This window comes from Oncorhynchus nerka, linkage group LG26, assembly GCF_034236695.1.
Source record: "Oncorhynchus nerka isolate Pitt River linkage group LG26, Oner_Uvic_2.0, whole genome shotgun sequence".
Taxonomy (NCBI): Eukaryota; Metazoa; Chordata; class Actinopteri; order Salmoniformes; family Salmonidae; genus Oncorhynchus; species Oncorhynchus nerka.
Window position 1 is genome coordinate 32,217,003 of NC_088421.1, and position 23,229 is coordinate 32,240,231.

Genomic DNA, 23,229 nt, shown 5'->3' on the forward strand with positions numbered 1-23,229 from the left:
TTCCGGCAGGGCAGGTGGAGGGGCAGGTTTTCGGGTTGAGAGCCAGACGCAATCCCCCGGTCCAAACACCGGGGCCTCACTGCGGTGACGGTCCGCGCAGGTCTTTTGGCGTAGCGCGGCTCTCTAGAGGTGAACATGGGTGGCCTCCCATGTCACCTCCGCGTGCCTGAACCAGTCGTCCACCGCAGGAGCATCGGTCTGACCCTGATGCCACTGTGCCAGAACCGGCTGGTACCCCAATAAGCACTGAAAGGGGGAGAGGCCAGTGGAGGAGTGGTGAAGCGAGTTCTGCGCCATCTCGGCCCAGGGCACGAATGCCACCCACTCCCCTGGCCGGTCCCAGCAATAGGACCGCAGAAACCTGCCCACATCCTGGTTGACTCTCTCTACCTGCACGTTACTCTCGGAGTGAAAACCAGAGGTGAGACTGATCGAGACCCCCAGACGCTCCATAAATGCATTCCAGACTCTCGACGTGAACTGGGAACCCCGATCAGACACTACATCCTCAGGCACCCCGTAGTGCCGGAAGACGTGAGTAAACAGGGCTTCCACAGTCTGTAGGGCCGTAGGGAGACCGGGCAGAGGGAGGAGACAACAGGACTTAGAAAAACGATCCACAACGACCAGGATCGTAGTGTTTCCCTGTGAAAGAGGAAGATCTGGTAGGAAATCCACTGACAGATGTGACCAAGGTCGTTGTGGAACGGGTAAGGGATGTAGCTTACCTCTGGGCAGGTGTCTCTGAGCCTTACACTGGGCACACACTGAGCAGGAGGAAACATAAACCCTCACGTCCTTTGCCAAGGTGGGCCACCAGTACTACCTAGTCAGACAGCGCACCGTCCAACCGATCCCTGGATGACCAGAAGAGGGAGACGTGTGGGCCCAAGAGATCAACTGGTCACAGACAGCAGACAGAACGTACATACGCCCAACGGGACACTGGAGGGGAGCGGGCTCTGTACACAACGCCTGCTCAATGTCCTCATCCAGCTCTCGCACGACCGGCGCTACCAGGCAGGAGGCCGGGAGTAAGGGAGTCTGACCCTTGGGCCACTCCTCTGTGTCATACAGCTGGGACAGTGCGTCTGCCTTCTTATTCTGGGAACCTGGTCTGTAGGACAGGGTAAACACAAAACGGGTAAAGAACATGGCCCACCTTGCCTGACGAGGATTCAGTCTCCTCACTGCCCGGATGTACTCCAGGTTGCGGTGGTCAGAACAGATGAAGAAAGGGTGTTTAGCCCCCTCAAGCCAATGTCTCCATGCCTTCAACGCTTTAACAACAGCCAACAACTCCCGGTCCCCCACATCATAGTTACGCTCCTGCCAGGCTGAGCTTCTTCGAGAAGAAAGCACAGGGGCGGAGTTTCGGTGGCGTACCTGTGCGCTGTGAGAGCACGGCTCCTATCCCAGTCTCGGACGCGTCCACTTCCACTATGAATGCCAAAGAGGGATCTGGATGGGCCAGCACGGGAACCGAAGTACACAGAGCTCTTAGCTGCCCAAAAGCCCTGTCCTCCTCAGCCAACCACTGCAACCTTACAGGAACCCCCTTCAGCAGTGAGGTAATGGGAGCAGCAACCTGGCCAAAACCCTGGATAAATCTCAGGTAGTAATTGGCAAACCCTAAAAATCGCTGCACCTCCTTTACTATGGTGGGAGTCGGCCAATTACTCACGGCTGCAATGTGGTCACTCTCCATCTCCACCCGATGTGGAAATGCGATACCCTAGGAAGGAGACGGCCTGCTGAAAGAACAGGCATTTCTCAGCCATGATGTACAGGTCATGCTCCAACAGTCGTCCAAGTACCCTGCGCACCAAGGACACATGCTCGGCGCGTGTAGCGGAGTATATCAGAATGTCATCTATATACACCACGACACCCTGCCCATGCAGGTCCCTGAAAATGTTGTCTACAAAGGATTGGAAAACTGATGGAGCATTCATCAACCCGTACGGCATGACAAGGTACTCATAATGCCCTGTGGTGGTACTAAACGCTGTCTTCCACTCGTCTCCCTCCCGGATACACACCAGGTTATACGCACTCCTGAGATCCAGTTTCGTGAAGAAGCGCGCCCCATGCATTGACTCAATCGCCGTGGCGATAAGAGGTAGCGGGTAACTATACCTCACCGTGATTTGATTGAGACCTCGATAATCAATGCACAGGCGCAAACCTCCATCCTTCTTCTTCACAAAAAATAAACTTGAGGAGGAGGGTGAAGTAGAGGGCCGAATGTACCCCTGACGCAGGGATTCAGAGACATATGTATCCATAGCCCCCATCTCCGCTTGCGACAGGGGATACACGTGACTCCTGGGAAGCGCAGCGTCTGCCAGGAGATTTTGCCAGGAGATTTATCGCACAATCCCCCCGTCGATGAGGTGGTAATTGAGTCACCTTCTTTTTACAGAAGGTGAGAGCCAAATCTGCATATTCTGGGGGGATGCTCACGGTGGAGACCTGGTCTGGACTTTCCACCGTGGTAGCACCAACGGCAACCCCTACACACTTCCCCAAACACTCTCGCGACCACCCCGTGAGAGCCCTCTGTTGCCAGGAAATGGTAGAGTTATGATGAGCCAACCAGGGAAGGCCTAGTACCACAGGAAACGCAGGAGAGTCAATGAGGAAGAGGCTGATTCTCTCCTCATGATCCCCCTGCATCACCATGGCCAAGGAGATGGTGGACTCCCTGATTAGCCCGGACCCTAATGGTTGACTATCCAGAGAGTGTACCGGGAAAGGTCTAACTACAGGAATAATGGGGATCCCTAAACTAATGGCTAACGCTCTGTCGATAAAATTCCCAACTGCACCTGAATCGACGCGCGCCTTATGCTGGGAATGTGGGGAAAACTCAGGGAAACAAACAGGTATAAACAGTTGGTCAACAGAAGACTCTGGATGAGTGTGGTGCCTACTCACCTGGGGTGACGCCAGAGTTCCCTGCCTGCCATTTACACTCCCAGAGGAACCGACACGGCACCGACCGGTAGTGTGCACTCTGCGGCCACAGATGGTGCATGTGATAGCCCATCCTCCAGCGTCCCTAACGCAGCCCCTCCCAACTCCATGGGCACCGGAGCGGGGAGCTGGAAGATGGCACTGACAGAGCCCCCTCTGGATGTCTGTGGGTGACCAGCAGGTTAAAGGAGATGGTGGCATCCCTGCAGGCCAGCTCACGTCGGACGTCCTCTCTCAGGCTGCACCGATAGTGGTCGATGAGGGCCCTGTTGTTCCTGCCTGCTCCGGCGGCCAAGGTCCGGAATTCCAGTGCGAATTCCTGGGCGCTCCTTGTCCCCTGCCTTAAATGGAAGAGCCTGTCTCCCACCGCTCTACCTTCGGGCGGATGGTCGAAGACGGCCCGGAAGCGATGGGTGATCTTCTCGAAGTGGTCCAACGCCGTGTCTCCTTCTCTCCACATGGCGTTTGTCCACTCCAGCACTCGTCCACTCCAGCGCTCTTCCTGTGAAGCAGGAGGCGAGGGCAGGCACTCTCTTCCTTCCTGAGGGAGCTTGGTGCACAGTGGCCAGGTAGAGGTCCAGTTGTAACAAGAATCCCTGGCACTGTGATGCCGTCCCATCATATTCCCTGGGAAGGGAGAGACGTATCCCACTGGGACTGGCTCCGGACGGGTGGAGGCAACCCCGGTTGTGCTGGTCGAGGAACTGGAGAGACTTCCTGTCTCTCCCAGCGGTCCATGGTTTGAACAACGCGATCAATCATGGCACCAAGATGATTTAACATTGCCGAATGTTCCTGGACGCACTCCTCGACTCCTCTAACCGGGGTACCTGCTCCTGCTGACTCCATGGTGGGTGTGTAATTCTGTTAGGTGTGTATAAGGGAGGCGAAGTCAGGTGCAGGAGAGCAGAGTGAAATAAATAGACGCACTTAAATTCAGTTCCACAAATGACATACATGAAAAATCAACGTGCCAAAATAACACAGAAACAATAATAAAGTATTGCGCCAGACAAAAACACCATCTAACAATAAACAATTACACACAAAGACAAGTAGGGGGAACAGAGGACTAAATACATTCAGTATGATTACGGAATATGTAAGGAACAAGGCAAAACAAAGGGAAAGATGAAAAATGGAGCGGCGATGGCTAGGAAGCCGGTGACGTCGATCGCCGAACGCAGCCCGAACAAGGAGAGGAGCCGACTTTGGTGGAAGTCGTGACAGTCTGGCACAAACCCAACACCTCTCATCACCCCAAGAACATCATCCCCACAAAGGAAGCATGGTGGTGGCAGCATCATGCTGTGGGGATGTTTTTCATTGGCAGGGACTGGGAAACTGGTCTGAATTGAAGGAATGATGGATGGTACTAAATACAGGGAAATTCTTGAGGAAAACCTGTTTCAGTCTTCCAGAGATTTGAGACTGGGATGGAGGTTCACCTTCCAGCAGGTCAATGACACTAAGCATACTGCTAAAGCAACACTCGAGTGGTTTACAGGGAAAGTTTTAAATGTCTTGGAAAGGCCTAGTCAAAGTCCAGACCTCAATCCAATTGAGAATCTGTGGCATGACTTAAACATTGCTGTACACCAGTGGAACCCATCTAACTTGAAGGAGCTGGAGCAGGTTTGCCTTGAAGAATGGGCAAACATCCCAGTGGCTAGATGTGCCAAGCTTGTTTTTTTGCCTTATTTCTTGTTTGTTTCACAATAAAAAATATTATACATCTTCAAAGTGATAGTTGTTGTGTAAATCAAATTATACAAACCCCCCAAAAATCTATTTTAATTCCAGGTTGTAAGGCAACAAAATAATAAAAATGCCAAGAGGGGTGAATACTTTCATAAACCACTGTACATTAAGGTTATAGGTTTCATACAGAGCTATGAGTTTTCCTGACCACCTTATGTATAAATAGAATCTGGAGGTTTTCCTGGTCATGTCACCGTGTTAGGAAAAACTCCTGGCCCTGTTCATATGCCATCAAATAATGTTCATCCTACTTTTGAATACAAGGTCAGAAAATATAAACCTCTAAATTATACCACAACATACCATAAATTATAATATTATGCCTTAATAAAATAAAGGTCAGGTGAGAAACATAATTTTCTGGGAAACAGAAAGGACCAAAACAATGGATGTAGTGTTGGCTCAATGTTAAATGGTCTAATCATTTGACATTGATATTAACCTCATAACTTGTTGATCTTTCCTGATACTTGTTTGTCTTTCCGTCTTGGTGGGGGAGTTATAGTGTATTGAATGTAATGACGAAATATGTAATCTTAGGCACAAATATTTCACTTCCTAGAAGGGAGAATTTCACGTGATAGGATGAACGTTTTCCACCACACATCAAGAATGTGACTTGAGTCTGAGGAGTCTTTTCATTCCTGAAGTATATTTTGTCCTCCAATAAGACTGTAAGAATGGAAACAGCTTTAATTTAAAAAAAAAATGCATTTAATTTAAAAGTCACATTATTCAACCAAATTTCTATGAAACTGTGGGCACGTCTTCAAAGATCCATTTCAACAACTCAAAAAATAAAGGTATGTAAACAAATATCATTATGTAACATCGTGTCACACCCTGTCCATAGTTTGCTTTGTATGTTTCTATGTTTTGGTTGGTCAGGGTGTGATTTGAGTGGGCATTCTATGTTGGATGTCTTGTTTGTCTATTTCTATGTCTGGCCTGATATGGTTCTCAATCAGAGGCAGGTGTTAGTCATTGTCTCTGATTGGGAACCATATTTAGGTAGCCTGGGTTTCACTGTGTGATTGTTCCTGTCTCTGTGTTTGCACCAGATAGGACTGTTTAGGTTTTCACTTTTCTTGTTTTGTTTAGTCTGTTCATGTATAGTGTCTTTATAAATTAAACATGAATAACCACCACGCTGCATTTTGGTCCGCCTCTCTTTCACCAGAAGAAAACCCTTACACATCGCTGAACTTTCCCTTTTAAAATAAACCATCCCATTGAAGGAAGACATTCAATTACAAATAAGTAAATACCTTCAAACTCTTCACTTTTTGAACCAGAGTTGAATTTTCTGATTCATACTTAAATGACCAGTTTCATTGATTTATCTGACAGTTAATCTTTAATAAAGTTGACAGGTAAGTTGATTGATAAAAATGTGGTTGTTATAGCTTTACCCGAGCAGCACCTCTGGAGTGTGCCTCTTGTATAGTAACAGTACTTATCGACTACTATAAGGCTGAAGAGCCCCACCACTTGGACATGACCCCTGCTCAGAAACACCACGAGCCTGTCTGACAGGGGAACGTTGACAGTTAACTGGCACTTTGGGCTCCATTGGAAATGAATAGTCTAGCTCTGTTATTATGGCGTTATCACGTAATTGAGCGAATGAAAACCCATATCCAAACAGTAAAGAAGAGTGATGTTTTGTATTTCTCTGGACATTTGTAGGTATTTTTTGTCAATCTGAAGTAGACCGACGGTTGCCTAGAAGACCAAGAAGCCAACTGTCCTTCAATACCACCAAAGGGTGGCGCTCTGTTCTGTAGTCTTAGACTAGAGCTTTTAGTAGGCTATACCCTCTTTATTAGAGCCAAGTACCACATCATATTTCAGAGTTTGTCTTATGTGCGAACCACCCTCTTCATTGACTGAACTGTTCATACTTTTTTTATGCATCAACCTAAACTACTGTTTCTGTTTTCTAAATGGGTTTCATCAGCCAAGTAGGCCCAGGCTTACACATCAAATGACCATCTAATTATAGAGCTGAGGCAAAAACAGAAATCATGTGTCAGACTAAACCAGACAATTACACATCTGATTTTGTTCAAACAATCTTGAAAGGGAATGCAAATCAAATAGACGATGGACTGTCAGTGGATTATCCGTGCTAGTTTCAATCTGTAGGTTGTTTCACTAGATAAGGTTGTGGATGAGATACCCCACACGCCCACACCACATCATGAAGAGAGGAGTGGGGGGAGGACCACATAGGGTCAGGATGAGATACGCCACACGCCCACACCACATCATGAGTGGGGGGAGGACCACATAGGGTAGGGTCAGGATGAGATACAGGATGAGATACGCCACACGCCCACACCACATCATGAAGAGAGGAGTGGGGGGGGAGGACCACATAGGGTCAGGGAGATGCGCCACACGCCCACACCACACGCCCATGAGATACGCCACACGCCCACACCACATCATGAAGAGAGGAGTGGGGGGAGGACCACATAGGGTCAGGATGAGATACGCCACACGCCCACACCACATCATGAAGAGAGGAGTGGGGGGAGGACCACATAGGGTCAGGATGAGATACGCCACACGCCCACACCACATCATGAAGAGAGGAGTGGGGGGAGGACCACATAGGGTCAGGATGAGATACGCCACACGCCCACACCACATCATGAAGAGAGGAGGACCACATAGGGGGGAGGACCACATAGGGTCAGGATGAGATACGCCACACGCCCACACCACATCATGAAGAGAGGAGTGGGGGGAGGACCACATAGGGTCAGGATGAGATACGCCACACGCCCACACCACATCATGAAGAGAGGAGTGGGGGGAGGACCACATAGGGTCAGGATGAGATACGCCACACGCCCACACCACATCATGAAGAGAGGACCACATAGGGTCAGGGAGGACCACATCAGGGGTCAGGATGAGTGGGGGAGGGGGGATGAGATACGCCACACGCCCACACCACACATAGGGTCAGGCCCACACGCCCACACCACATCATGAAGAGAGGAGTGGGGGGAGGACCACATAGGGTCAGGATGAGATACGCCACACGCCCACACCACATCATGAGTGGGGGGAGGACCACATAGGGTCAGGATGAGATACGCCACACGCCCACACCACATCATGAAGAGAGGAGTGGGGGGAGGACCACATAGGGTCAGTTATAATAAATACCTTGAACGACAGAATAGACCTGAACTCAGTGACCACGACCACAGTGGCAGATTACCGACAACTAACAGAATTGAAGTCAATTTAATAAGACAATTCAAGTATTTAATAGATCATGTAATACAAATGTAAGTGTTAAAAAATGTTGTATATCAATAGAATGATGGCTGTTACCATTAGTTAAGGACCCTGGGACTAAACATCTCCCTCTGCAACTGGATCCTGGACTTCCTGAAGGGCCGCACCCAGGTGGTAAGGGTAGGCAACAACACGTCTGTCATGCTGATCCTCAACACTGGGGCCACTCAGGGCTGTGTACTTAGTTCCCTCCTGTATTCCCTGTTCACCCACGACAGTGTGGCCAAACACGACTTCAACACCATCATTAAGTTTGCTGACAACACAACCGACAACGATGAGACAGCCTATAGGGAGGAAGTCAGAGACCTGGTAGTGTGGTGCCAGGACAACGACCTCTCCCTCATTGTGAGCTAGACAAAGGCGCTGATTGTGGACTACAGGAAAAGGCGGACCGAACAGGCCCCCATTAACATCAACGGGGCCGATGTGGAGAGGGTCGAGAGTTTCAAGTTCCTTGGTGTCCATATTACCAACAAACTATCATAGTCCAAACACACCAAGACAGTCGTTAAGAGGGCACGGCAACATATTTTCCCCCTCAGGAGACTGAAAAGAGTTTGCATGGGTCCCCAGATCCCCAAAAAGTTCTACAGCTGCACCATCAAGAGCATCCTGACCGGTTGCATCAACGCCTGGTATGACAATTGCTCGGCATCTGACTGTAAGGCGCTACAGAGGGTAGTGCGTACGTCCCAGTACATCACTGGTGCCAAGCTTCTTGCTATCCAGGACCTATATACTAGGCGGTGTCAGAGGAAAGCCTAAAATATTGTCAGAGACTCCAGTCACCAAGTCATAGACAGTTTTCTCTGCTACCGCACGGCAAGTGGTACCAGAGCTCCAAATCTAGGACCAAAAGGCTCCTTAACAGCAAGTAAACATTATTAAAGTGACCAGTGTTAAATGACTCTACGAGTATAGGGCAGCTCTCAGGTGCAGGGTTGAGTACCTGGTGGTGGCTGGCTAGTGACAGTGTCCTAAGGGGCTACGTCCCCCACAATGTGAAAATACATGATTCTTATCATTTTCTGTCTATTGCAATGCTTTTAAAATACAAATGTATGCATATGGGCATGCTATGTTTCTTGTCAAAGTCAATGAAGACATATCATTGAACACTCATTCTGTGAGAAGGCATGTTATGCATGTCATGCAAATAGCCACAAGGGAGCAGCAGAACACTGGAAATGACAGCAGACATTGAAGGCTCCAGGTATTACCCCCCAAGCATAGATCTAGTATCAGCTCATCATACCTACCTCAATCCATACAACTGTTGACTGACAGGGTGGCAATTTCCATTGATTCCATCCATGGCCATATGAAACACCTCATGAAGTTCACATCAAGAGATCTGTTAGACTTATACATACATACTATTAACAGTAATTAAAGTTCAGTCACCATGTGGCATTCATATCACTGCACTGTAATAACACATTTGTTGTAACAACATTTTAAAATCATTATAAGAACATTGCAATAACATATTGTATGGCCATAGCGCTCTTTACACTTTTGACTTGAGAGTATGATTTTGTAAGCCTGACTTCCTAGTCACTGATTAGAAACATTGTTTTCATCATGTTGAGCACATCCCTAGGTGGACATAATGGCATTACCAATTTCAAAAAGCAAAAATGTCCATAGAGAAATAGTTTCACTGACCTCTACTGTAGCTAAGGTATTGCAAGCCTATTGTGTGCTGCTGTTGAATCACATAGGTGGATAAGCCCTTTTAAACCTATAGTAAACCGCGTGACAGTTAGAAAGCCGTTAATGCATCTCAAACCATTCGCTTTACACATTGTTTTGTCCGTTTTTTTCGTACTCATAATTGCCCATTATAAGTGTGTCACTTCGACAGGGTTGTTTTACCAAGGTATCACATGTCACTAGCGGGCCATGTAGGCTAGCCGACAGTAGGGAAGTGAATTGCACTTCCTCCTTTTACACACCACTGTTCAGCACAGCATTTGGGTTATAGGAGTAGCCTACAAAGTGAAAATGGAAAGAGCGAAAACTGAACGGGGCTGTGTCCTGTAATTGCCTATTCACTTTGTAAGAGGAAAACATTGCGGGGAATGACAATCGATTCTTATTAGAACGCTCCAACAACACCTATTCAGCGACGAGCAGCAGAGTAACATTTTCAGAAATACAATGGCAGCGACCTAGATCAACTTCTGGACTTGATTTCTAAAAGGATCAAAGAGGGGGGCCTTGCAACTTTTTGAAACTTGTTGGATACGGTGGAGCAAGGACGCAAACATGAAGAAACAGTTTAATCGCATGAAACAGCTCGCCAACCAAACAGTTGGAAGGTAGGCAAAGTATTTTGGATAAATAAAAGTGTAGCCTACTATTATTTAGTGGGATCGGGCGGCATTTTCTTTTGCAGTGTTGCAGTCATTTATTTTGTCTGTAATGTTGCATTGTAGTTAGGCTACATTGTAGTTACATTGTAACTTTGTAGTTACAGTGTAGCCGCTGAGACAGGTTGGCAGTTGTAATTGTGATGGCATGACCAAACTGTCACTAACCGTGTTATGATACATATGTCCCTATCTCCTGACCATAGCCAGCCTCTGTGAGTTTTATCTCATCTCAGTGGGCTGTGTCAGAAGTGTTGGGCCACATATGAGTGCTCAAGAATGGATTGATACCAATTAAATGTGATAATATAAGAAAGATATGCCTAAGAAATTTTACAATGAATAACTTTTATAATGAATACATGAACGTGTAATCAAAAAGCTTATAGTCACAACCTGATGTGGATATGATGTCTGAATAGTTTGCCTGACAAATGTTAACTTCTTAATGGTAGGCTACATGCGTCCTATATGGATTGATTTGTTAGGCCTACACGTGCTGTGGGAAGAAAGTAAACATGGTGGTCTAACTAGTGGTCTAACCAAATGGTGGTCTAACCATGATGTAATTAGTGTATTGTGGACAACCCCGCCCTGTGCAATTGGGTTCTGGACTTCCTGACGGGCCACCCCCAGGTGGTAAAGGTAGGAAACAACATCTCCACTTGGGGCCCCACAAGGGTGCGTGCTCAGCCCTCTCCTGTACTCGCTGTTCACCAATGACTGTGTGGCCATGCACGCCTACAACTCAATCATCAAGTTTGCAGACGACACAACAGTAGTGGGATTGATTAGCCGCAACAGCGCCTCTTCAACCTCAGGAGGCTAAAGACATGTGGCTTGTCACCTAAACCCTCACAAACTTTTACAGATGCACAATTGAGAGCATCCTGTCGGGCTGTATCACCGCCTGGTACGGCAACTGCACCGCCCACAACTGCAAGGCTCTCCAGAAGGTGGTGCGGTCTGCACAACGTACCACCAGGAGCGAACTACCTGTTCTCCAGGACACATACAGCACCTGATGTCACAGGAAGGCTTAAAATCTCATCAAAGACAACAACCACCCGAGCCACTGCCTGTTCACCCCGCTACCATCCAGAAGGCGAGGTCAGTACAGGTGCATCAAAGCTGGGACCGAGAGACTGAAAAACAGCTTCTATCTCAAGACCATCAGATTGTTAAACAGCCATCACTAACTGCCTACATACAGACTTGAAATCAGTGGCCACTTTAATAAATGGATCACTAGTCACTTTAATAATGCCACTTTAATAATGTTTACTTATCTTGCATTACTCATCTCAAATGTATATACTGTATTTTATACCATCTATTGTATCTTGCCTATGAGGCTCTGTCATTGTTCATCCAAATATTAAAATGTACATATTCTTATTCCATTCCTTTACTGGGATTTGTGTGTATTAGGTAGTTGTTGTGGAATTGTTAGATATTACTGCACTGTCGGAACTAGAAGCACAAGCATTTCGCTACACTCATTAACATTTTCTAACCATGTGTATGTGACCAATACATTTTGATTTGATTTGTATATAGCTAGTGTGCTATGATGGAAAAACACTGACTGTTATATGTTTATAGCCAACTCTCATGTAAAGGGGGAATCCCCATCCATCCAACCAGGCACTGTGCAGCCCCCATCCCACACTGCTTCCTCACTGTGCCCCCTCTCCCTCTGACCCTACAGGGGTTGCCTTCAGGCGCTCAACATCACTGCTGATGTCCACTGAGCTAACACTGTTGTCTCTCAGTCTCTGCTGATGTCCACTGAGCTAACACTGTTGTCTCTCAGTCTCTGTTGATGTCCACTGAGCTAACACCACTGTTGTCCCTCAGTCTCTGCTGATGTCCACTGAGCTAACACCACTGTTGTCCCTCAGTCTCTGCTGATGTCCACTGAGCTAACACCACTGTTGTCCCTCAGTCTGTGTTAATGTCCACTGAGCTAACACTGTTGTCTCTCAGTCTCTGTTGATGTCCACTGAGCTAACACCACTGTTGTCCTTCAGTCTCTGCTGATGTCCACTGAGCTAACACTGTTGTCTCTCAGTCTCTGCTGATGTCCACTGAGCTAACACCACTGTTGTCCCTCAGCTCAGTGAACATCAGCAGAGACTAACACCACTGTTCTCCCTGAGTCTCTGTTGATGTCCACTGAACTAACACCACTGTTGTCCCTCAGTCTCTGCTGATGTCCACTTAGCAACAGTATTATCACATTAGGATATTCTATGGACCATAAGTACTACACACTATATCCTCCAGTAGTACATCCTCTGGAATAACTATTGAAGCTGTAATGGATGAGTACTTCTCACTGGTAGCCTACAGTGTACATGTGTAAAACTCATTCCACGAAGGGCCGAGTGTCTGGATTGAAGAATTAAGGTCCTGGTTAGTAAGACAATCGCCTGACCTGGTTATCTAGGGCTTAATTGAAAGGAAAAACAACAACCAGCAGAGACTAGGCCCTCCATGGAATGAGTTTGACACCCCTGCTATAGTGGATGATGGGGTTTATATTCCCCCTCATAATGTAAAGTGTTATATAAATACAATCCATTATCATTAAGTCTGTTTATTATCATTAGGAATAGAATAACTTTACCCTGTCTGTAATAGTTATTAGTTGAAGTAAGAGGCCTTGATTGCCTATCCAGTCTTTTCCATATATTGGGACATAGCTGTAAACACAGCTGGGCAGGCTGACAGCTAGAGAGGATGTGTTCCAAATGGCATCCTATTCCATTTATAGTGCCTGTTTGACCAGGCCCCATAGGGCTCTCATTGGTCAATTAACCACAAGGTCCAACCGAAACTTGACCTCCGCCTTTAACCCAACCCCTCCGAAAGAGACGCATACATTCACAGGTATATACATATATACATTCACACATGCATGCATACATACACAGGTATATACATTCATACATATACACACACTACTGGTCAAAAGTTTTAGAACACCTACTCATTCAAAGATTTTTCTTTTATTTGTACTATTTTCTACATTGTAGAATAATAGTGAAGATATCATAACTATGAATTATCACATATGGAATCATGTAGTAACCAAAAAAAGTGTTAAACAAATAAAAATATATTTCATATTTGAGATTCTTTCCTTAATGCATTTGAGCCAATCAGTTGTGTTGTGTTGTGGTATACAGAAGATAACCCTATTTGGTAAAAGACCAAGTCAACTCAAATAAGCAAAGAGAAACAACAGAGGAAGAGGAACATTTCAAGAACTTTGAAAGTTTCTTCAAATGCAGAGTCACAAAAACCATCAAGCGCTATGATGAAACAGTCTCTCATGAGGACCACCACAGGAAAGGAAGACCCAGAGTTATCTCTGCTGCAGAGGATAAGTTCATTAGAGTTACCAGCCTCAGAAATTGCAGCCCAAATAAATGCTTCACAGAGTTCAACAGACACATCTCAACATCAACTGTTCAGAGGAGACTGTGTGAATCAGGCCTTCATGGTCAAATTGCTGCAAAGAAATCACTACTAAAGGACACCAATAAGAAGAAGAGACTTGGTTGGGCCAAGAAACACAAGCAAGGAACATTAGACCGGTGGAAATTTGTCCTTTAGTCTGGAGTCCAGATTTGAGATGTTTTGTTCCAACCGCCATGTCTTTGTGAGATACGGTGTGGGTGAACGGATGATCTCTGCATGTGTATTTCCTACCGTGAAGCATGGAGGAGGAGGTGTGATGGTGTGGGGGTGCTTTGCTGGTGACAATGTCAGTGATTTATTTAGAATTCAAGCCACACTTAACCAGCATGGCTACCACAGCATTCTGCAGCAATACACCATCCCATCTGGTTTGTGCTTAGTGGGACTATCATTTGTTTTTCAGCAGGACAATGACCCAACACACCTTCAGGCTGTGTAAGATCTATTTGACCAAGAAGGAGAGTGATGGAGTGCTGCATCAGATGACCTGGCATCCACAATCCCCGACCTCAACCCAATTGAGATGGTTTTGGATGAGTCGGTCCACTGTGTGAAGGAAAAACAGCCAACAAGTGCTCAGCATATGTCGGAACTCCTTCAAGACTGTTGGAAAAGACATAGTGATTAGGCTGTAATTTGGGATACACACAGTGTAGACCGACGTGCATGCTGCCACCCACTTTTGGCAGAACTACTCTACTCTCACATTCCTGTGGGCCTGCTGCCAGTGGGACTGCCTGGTAGGCCTACCAAACAAAATACTTTTCACAAAAACAGTTGGCTGAACACAGGAGTTGCATGAGGTGTGATTTATGCAGAAGTTTGTTGCGAATCTATGAGTATCACAAACTAATATGAATGAACATCTCAAACTAAAAGTAGTTTTGATGAGAGTGGTGAACAGAAACCGTTTGATCAATGCAAAAAAGTATGTATTACGCATACCTACATGTAATATAGTGACCAGGGAAACACAACCCAAAGTAATACTAATACATTTTACCCCTAACTTTTAGTCCTAACTTTTTCCACAAAACAAAAAAGATTTTTCCGGAGTCGATGGGGACTATGTGGAGGGTGGTGTACTAATGGTGGTGTAATGATTCATATCAATCTTCCCTCTGTATGTCACCACCCTGGTGATGAGGGCCTCTCTGTCTGTCTCCGGAAAGGACAGGCGGGCCAGGCTGGGGCACGGGGAGGTTTTATGGAGTAAGCGTTTCCATGCTTGGTCAGCCAGGAGACAGCATGGTGCTGTGGACGTCACTGAGCTACACTGTCGTAAATAAAAAAGGAGGAAGGAACCACTGTTTGGGTTTAGTCATACTGTCGTCTCGTTCCCAGCCCTGTCTTCATAGTAACGCCATAACCCTGCCAAGCGAGGCTAAAGTTTGTACCAGTAATACTCTTTTGGTAGTCAATGCTAGTCTATTTGATTTAGTAGGTTCAATAGTAGCGTGTTTATTGAAGTGATAATACCCTCGAAGCCGGTGTATGGGGGATATATTGGCACGTTAGCAAACCGTGCCAATAAATCCTCCAAACACCGGCACTGAGGGCATTATCACTTCTATATAATGGGTTACCAACATATTCAAATAATTATGGACATATTTTCATCTCCCAAAATATTTTTAATGAATTTATTCATACTATTTCATCCTTCTGCGAGATATAGTCCCGACACAAACCTAAGTCTGTGTGTTCTATCGGTTTGGTTGCCAGAGACACGACCCAGTCGCTAAGTCTTTTAGTACTGTATCTATGTACGCGACCCAGTCATTCATTCTAAATGTTCCAAATGCAAACGTTCTTATCCCTTGATTGCTAGCTAACCAACTACGGCTAATTTACAGTCACGGCAAACAGTGCAACCAGAATCATTGCAAATGAGCTGCATTTGTTTACACTGTTTTCTAGTGACATTTATTTGGATACATCCATAACAAGGAGCTAATCTAGGTCCAACAGCAAGACAGCAAGGTTTATACAAATCTCCGCTGTGGAAAACCAAATGCAAATGAATTACTTAAATATCATACAATGTGATTTTCTGGATTTTTGTTTTAGATTCCGTCTCTCACAGTTGAAGTGTACCTATGATAAAAATGACAGACCTCTACATGCTTTGTAAGTAGGAAAACCAACACCTCATTTGGCCGCCTTTCGTTCCAGTACTCTGCTGCCTGTGACTGGAACGAATTGCAAAAATCGCTGAAGTTGGAGACTTTTATCTCCCTCACCAACTTCAAACATCTGCTATCTGAGCAGCTAACCGATCGCTGCAGCTGTACATAGTCTATTGGTAAATAGCCCACCCATTTTCACCTACCTCATCCCCATACTGTATTTATTTACTTTTCTGCTCTTTTGCACACCAATATCTCTACCTGTACATGACCATCTGATCATTTATCACTCCAGTGTTAATCTCCAATATTGTAATTATTCGCCTACCTCCTCATGCCTTTTTGCACACAATGTATATAGACTCCCCCTTTTTTTCTTTTTCTACTGTGTTATTGACTTGTTAATTGTTTACTCCATGTGTAACTCTGTGTTGTCTGTTTACACTGCTATGCTTTATCTTGGCCAGGTCGCAGTTGCAAATGAGAACTTGTTCTCAACTAGCCTACCTGGTTAAATAAAGGTGAAATAAAAAAATAAAAAATAAAACCTGCAAAATCAGCAGTGTATCAAATACTTGTTCTCCCCACTGTATGTGATTGAGTCTCAATGTAATTCAAGGTATGAAATGATTGTTAAAAGAATCGGCCCATAGATGAGTATACCAGTATTAATTTAGGCTTGATTAGTTTTACTGTAGATATGTTCACATAACACTGAACGAAGACTTAAAGTGTCCCTCTGTCGTTTCCAGTGAATGATTTAGGGTCTTTCTATTTCACCAGAGTGGTGAAGCTGTAGAACACCTCCCTCACTGTGCCTATGGTCTGGTGAAAGACTGCTGGAATACTCATCATGTCTGTGATACAGTAAATCAGAGATTGCAATGTAGTTTGCAGACCTGAGTCAATGGGGGTCACTGTGTGTGTGTGCTTGCGTGAAGGGGTTGTATGTGTTTTGTGTGTGCGTGTGAGTAGCCTACATGTGTTTTTTGTGTGTATTTGAGCACACTTGTGTATGCGTTTATATTTAATATATATTTGTGTGTATGCGTGGGACTGGCCTACACGTGTGTGTGTGTGTGTGTGTGTGTGTGGGGGGGGGGGTGTACTTGTGTATGTGTGTGAGTAGCCTATGTTTTTGTGTGTGTGTGTGTGTGTGTACACCAGTGCATGTCTGTGTATATGTATCTGTGTATGTGGTGAGCCTATATGTGTTACAGGTTAGCATAGTGATAAGAGCATCAGCAGTTATTTCCTACACTTGTCAAACTGCAGCAGTATGTTACTGGCTAATGTGGTCAGTCTGTTTTGCATTCCTTTCCTCCATATCTTAATTTCTGTTACCAAGCTTAAAGTATGTGTAGTATACTGCAATAATAACACTGTTGCTATTTATTAGCTCTGAGGACATAGCAGCTCTGAGAGACAGTACTGCATCACCAAATATGTAGACCATAGTGTAAAGTTGTTGAATATGTAGACCACAGTGTAAAGTTGTTGAATATGTAGACTACAGTGTAAAGAGTTGTTGAATATGTAGACCACAGTGTAAAGTTGTTGAATATGTAGACCACAGTGTAAAGAGTAGTTGAATATGTAGACCACAGTGTAAAGTTGTTGAATATGTAGACCACAGTGTAAAGAGTAGTTGAATATGTAGACCACAGTGTAAAGAGTAGTTGAATATGTAGACCACAGTGTAAAGTTGTTGAATATGTAGACCACAGTGTAAAGAGTGGTTGAATATGTACACCACAGTGTAAAGAGTAGTTGAATATGTAGACCACAGTGTAAAGAGTAGTTGAATATGTAGACTACAGTGTAAAGAGTAGTTGAATATGTAGACCACAGTGTAAAGTAGTTGAATATGTAGACCACAGTGTAAAGTTGTTGAATATGTACACCACAGTGTAAAGAGTAGTTGAATATGTAGACTACAGTGTAAAGAGTAGTTGAATATGTAGACTACAGTGTAAAGAGTAGTTGAATATGTAGACCACAGTGTAAAGAGTAGTTGAATATGTAGACCACAGTGTAAAGAGTAGTTTAATATGTAGACCACAGTGTAAAGTAGTTGAATATGTAGACCACTGTGTAAAGAGTAGTTGAATATGTAGACTACAGTGTAAAGTAGTTGAATATGTAGACCACAGTGTAAAGTAGTTGAATATGTAGACCACAGTGTAAAGAGTAGTTGAACCACAAGAGATAAATAGGATGGTATGTCCCTCCTATGAGATGAATAGGATGGTATGTCCCTCCTATGAGATGAATAGGATGGTATGTCCCTCCTATGAGATGAATAGGATGGTATGTCCCTCCTATGAGATAAATAGGATGGTATGTCCCTCCTATGAGATAAATAGGATGGTATGTCCCTCCTATGAGATGAATAGGATGGTATGTCCCTCCTATGAGATGAATAGGATGGTATGTCCCTCCTATGAGATGAATAGGATGGTATGTCCCTCCTATGAGATGAATAGGATGGTATGTCCCTCCTATGAGATGAATAGGATGGTATGTCCCTCCTATGAGATGAATAGGATGGTATGTCCCTCCTATGAGATGAATAGGATGGTATGTCCCTCCTATGAGATGAATAGGATGGTATGTCCCTCCTATGAGATGAATAGGATGGTATGTCCCTCCTATGAGATAAATAGGATGGTATGTCCCTCCTATGAGATGAATAGGATGGTATGTCCCTCCTATGAGATTGAATAGGATGGTATGTCCCTCCTATGAGATGAATAGGATGGTATGTCCCTCCTATGAGATGAATAGGATGGTATGTCCCTCCTATGAGATGAATAGGATGGTATGTCCCTCCTATGAGATGAATAGGCTTGATTAGGTCTTTGCTGGTGCATGACTGCTGCACCACCAAGCCCACAACCCCTCAGTTTATCCATAACCATGTTGCCCTGAGGCATTGAAACTTACCCCCAGAACAGAGTCTCTTCAGCAGACACTGGCTAACATGTTCCAGTGACTGGATGGATAGATAGATAACCAACCTGCTAGACAGAGAGCAGGGGGTTCCTGTTTAGAAGCTTGACAGAGAGTCTCTGTAACAAAGCCGTGGGGCTCAATACGTGGATCAGGTAAATAAAGAGGCAGAGATGTCTTTCTAACCCAAGTCTATATGTAACCATTACTCAGCATATTAAGATGGTAAGCTGATATGAAGCTAAATTGAATGACCTGAGAAGTGGATGTATGGGGTGGTTGTGACTCTGAGTCAATTGGTCTGATCATCTTTCTACATATGTTTCATTTCTTATTCAGTGTTATAGTCTCTCTTCTCCCAGGGTCCTGACTGTAGCAATGCAATCAAGATGTCTATTCTTAGAATAATGCCTACTAGCTCAATGCAGCTATTCTAGCTCAAATCAATGCTAATTCATTATAGATGTTTTTGTTCAGCTCTTAGCCTCCTACCTCCCCAGGCCAACCAATGGCCATGTCTTCTCAGTAACGAGACACTTTACTGCATGGTCTGTGTGGATATTCTGGTTTGAGCTGTCATTTGTCTGGTCTAGATGATATCAGGGCTTGATTTATGTGGCCTTTACAGATTAAGATATATCCATCCCTAGTCTCTCTGGTTGACTTTAAACTTCACCAATTAAAGGGATGGTTCAGCGATTTAACAAAAACCAAAGTGTAGATTTCAGTCACTCCTTGTCCATAGACTGCTTTCAAGGTAAGGGAGCAAACATGTAAATACCTAAAATCGCTGAACTATCTATTTTATACAATTCTGCTACTTTCAGTGGGATAGATCATAGACACAGTTTCTATTTGGTGTACCAGCGGTACCATTTAAAGTAAAGCAGGGGCTTGGTATAGTAAGGTATTATTTCAGTGGGTTACAACAGTATTAGGTAATAGATGTTGTGTGTGTGTGAGGGGGTTAATTGATCCCAATGAGCATTACTGTAGGTTGTTGGCCCAGACTCCAGTAAGAGGAGAGTGCCCTCTGGGGAAGATGGTGTGTGTGTGTGTGTGCCTGTACGTGCACACGTGTGAGTGGGGAGGACCTAAGTTTCTGTAGCCATCCTGCCGGCTCAGCAGTATCACAACCCTCTAAATGGTGAGCTAATGATCACTTCACTATCACAACCCTATAAATGGTGAGCTAATGATCACTTCACTATCACAACCCTATAAATGGTGAGCTAATGATCACTTCACTATCAGGACCCTATAAATGGTGAGCTAATGATCACTTCACTATCAGACCCCTATAAATGGTGAGCTAATGATCACTTCACTATCAGAACCCTATAAATGGTGAGCTAATGATCACTTCACTATCAGAACCCTATAAATGGTGAGCTAATGATCACTTCACTATCAGAACCCTATAAATGGTGAGCTAATGATCACTTCACTATCAGAACCCTATAAATGGTGAGCTAATGATCACTTCACTAAATCAGATCACTTCACTATCAGAACCCTATAAAAGCTAATGATCACTTCACTATCAGAACCCTATAAATGGTGAGCTAATGATCACTTCACTATCAGAACCCTATAAATGGTGAGCTAATGATCACTTCACTATCAGAACCCTATAAATGGTGAGCTAATGATCACTTCACTATCAGAACCCTATAAATGGTGAGCTAACCAGAACCCTATAAATGGTGAGCTAAAATGATCACTTCACTATCAGAACCCTATAAATGGTGAAATGGTGAGCTAAATGGTGAGCTAATGATCACTTCACTATCAGAACCCTATAAATGGTGAGCTAATGATCACTTCACTATCAGAACCCTATAAATGGTGAGCTAATGATCACTTCACTATCAGGACCCTATAAATGGTGAGCTAATGATCACTTCACTTACCAACACACTTTAGGTCTGTCTTTTGTTAAGTGCTGGGAAAATCTAGTGCAGGGACCACCACTCCACTGGATTAAAGGGAACTGTGTGTTATTACAGATGTAGGGATAGGTCTATGGAGAATATTGGCTGTTATTTCTGTCCACAGTGAATGATGGTGTTACGATTGGTAGGCTGTGTTTCCCAAAAGGTGGATCAGGAAGATCAATATGGGGTTCTCTTGCACCTGATTCGTTGTTGCTGAACGCTAGATTGCGTCGACGAACAGTTTTTGCTTATTGGGTCTCAAGAACATTTGAATGGCTTTAAGTCTGTCACAGTGCCAAGAAAACCCTTGAAACCACAGCTGTATGGGATAGTGCATTTTGGTTTTGGAATAATGTCAGTAAACTCTCCACTCCCCTCTCTCCTCCAACATACTAGTTGACTGGTGGGTATTACATGTTTGAGACATCAACAGACCTCTCACCTCCTGCTGTTGCCATAACAAATGCTGGAATTCAGGAAACAGGAAGTGTGTGTTCTAACAGGGGTAGGATCTAACAGGCCCTCTCCCTGGAAACAGCCACAGGCAGAGGTGTGGAGTGTCGGTGTGTATGAGTGAGTTAGGTCTACTTGTGATGTTTGTTGTGCAGGGTAGTCCAGGGTGAGTTTCCTGAAGGCTGTCTTTCTCTCGTCAACCCAGGCCCAGACCACTCATAGCAGAAACTCTTTTGTTGCTGTAGGGCTGCCGGCTGCGTTGTCTAGAGAAATAAAGTGCAACGTTAGCTATGACGTTACCTATGACTTGCCCCTAATCAGAAAGACAGGCTAGTCTTCATTACCTGTCGTAGTATTGGCTCAGAGATGGAGAAGTGGAGAGAGACACTATTTACTCAGACAATCTCTGTTCGTTCTCTTTCCACTGCAACTTTACTCTTGCTAAGTTGAAATTAAGTGCAGTGGAGTTGCAGGCTTACAGCACCACTACAGCACCACTACAGCACCACTACAGCACCACTACAGTACCACTACAGCACCACTACAGCACCACTACAGTACCACTACAGCACCACTACAGCACCACTACAGTACCACTACAGCACCACTACAGCACCACTACAGCACCACTACAGTACCACTACAGCACCACTACAGCACCACTACAGCACCACTACAGCACCACTACAGCACCACTACAGCACCACTACAGCACCACTACAGCACCACTACAGCACCACTACAGCACCACTACAGCACCACTACAGTACCACAATAGTTCACATATTAAGTCCTTCAGTCACTCCTGGAATTGCATAGTTGTTTTAATCAGTAGAGAAGTCTTATAAACTGTGAGAGAGTGTGATCTGGCACAACTCTGACACAGGCCCTGCACTACAGTTGGGCTCAGTTAGCCTTTCCATACCATACGATATCTTAAATACCACCATGTTGCAGGTAGAAATGCAAAGTATAGAACTGACACCATTCTCTATTCTTTACAACAGAGAAGTGTTTCTGTAGCCTGGTTGAACCAGACTGAACGCTGCACTCACCATTGTTTCTGGTGAGCGCACAGTTCAGTCAGGTTTAACCAGGCTAGCATTTCTGATCTACACACTACACTTCTATTGGAACTCTCTGTAATGAATACGCCCTATTATGTCTGCCTATCTGACCTTTGACCTCTTGTGTGTTTTCCTCCACAGAGCCGAGAAGACTGAGGTGCTGAGTGATGACCTTCTACAGGTGAACATTAGTATTCTGTCTCCTGCTTCCACTTTATACTCAGTCACAGCAGCCTTAGACACTGTCAAGTCAAATGCAACCATTAACATACAGTATGACTTGTGTTGACTGGGTGTAACGTGATGACTTGTGTTGACTGGATGGAACATGTGATGACTTGTGTTGACTGGATGGAACATGTGATGACTTGTGTTGACTGGATGGAACATGTGATGACTTGTGTTGACTGGATGGAACATGTGATGACTTGTGTGGACTGGATGGAACATGTGATGACTTGTGTGGACTGGATGGAACATGTGATGACTTGTGTTGACTGGATGGAACAGGTGATGACTTGTGTGGACTGGATGGAACATGTGATGACTTGTGTGGACTGGATGGAACATGTGATGACTTGTGTTGACTGGATGGAACATGTGATGACTTGTGTGGACTGGATGGAACATGTGATGACTTGTGTGGACTGGATGGAACATGTGATGACTGGATGGAACATGTGATGACTTGTGTGGACTGGATGGAACATGTGATGACTTGTGTGGACTGGATGGAACATGTGATAACTTGTGTTGACTGGATGGA

The 23,229-nt window shown here is 44.8% G+C and overlaps 1 protein-coding gene across 1 annotated transcript in view; it reads left to right on the plus strand.

Annotated features, from left to right (window-relative positions):
* The first annotated feature begins 9,993 nt into the window (after window positions 1-9,993).
* Window positions 9,994-23,229, plus strand: part of LOC115128130 (rho GTPase-activating protein 17-like) — a 76,478-nt gene continuing 63,242 nt past the window's right edge. Inside the window, exons 1-2 of the mRNA XM_065010439.1 lie at window positions 9,994-10,385; window positions 22,605-22,644. Of these exons, the coding sequence (XP_064866511.1) occupies window positions 10,333-10,385; window positions 22,605-22,644 (93 nt within the window). The 5' untranslated portion in view covers window positions 9,994-10,332. The remainder of the gene's footprint in view (window positions 10,386-22,604; window positions 22,645-23,229) is intronic.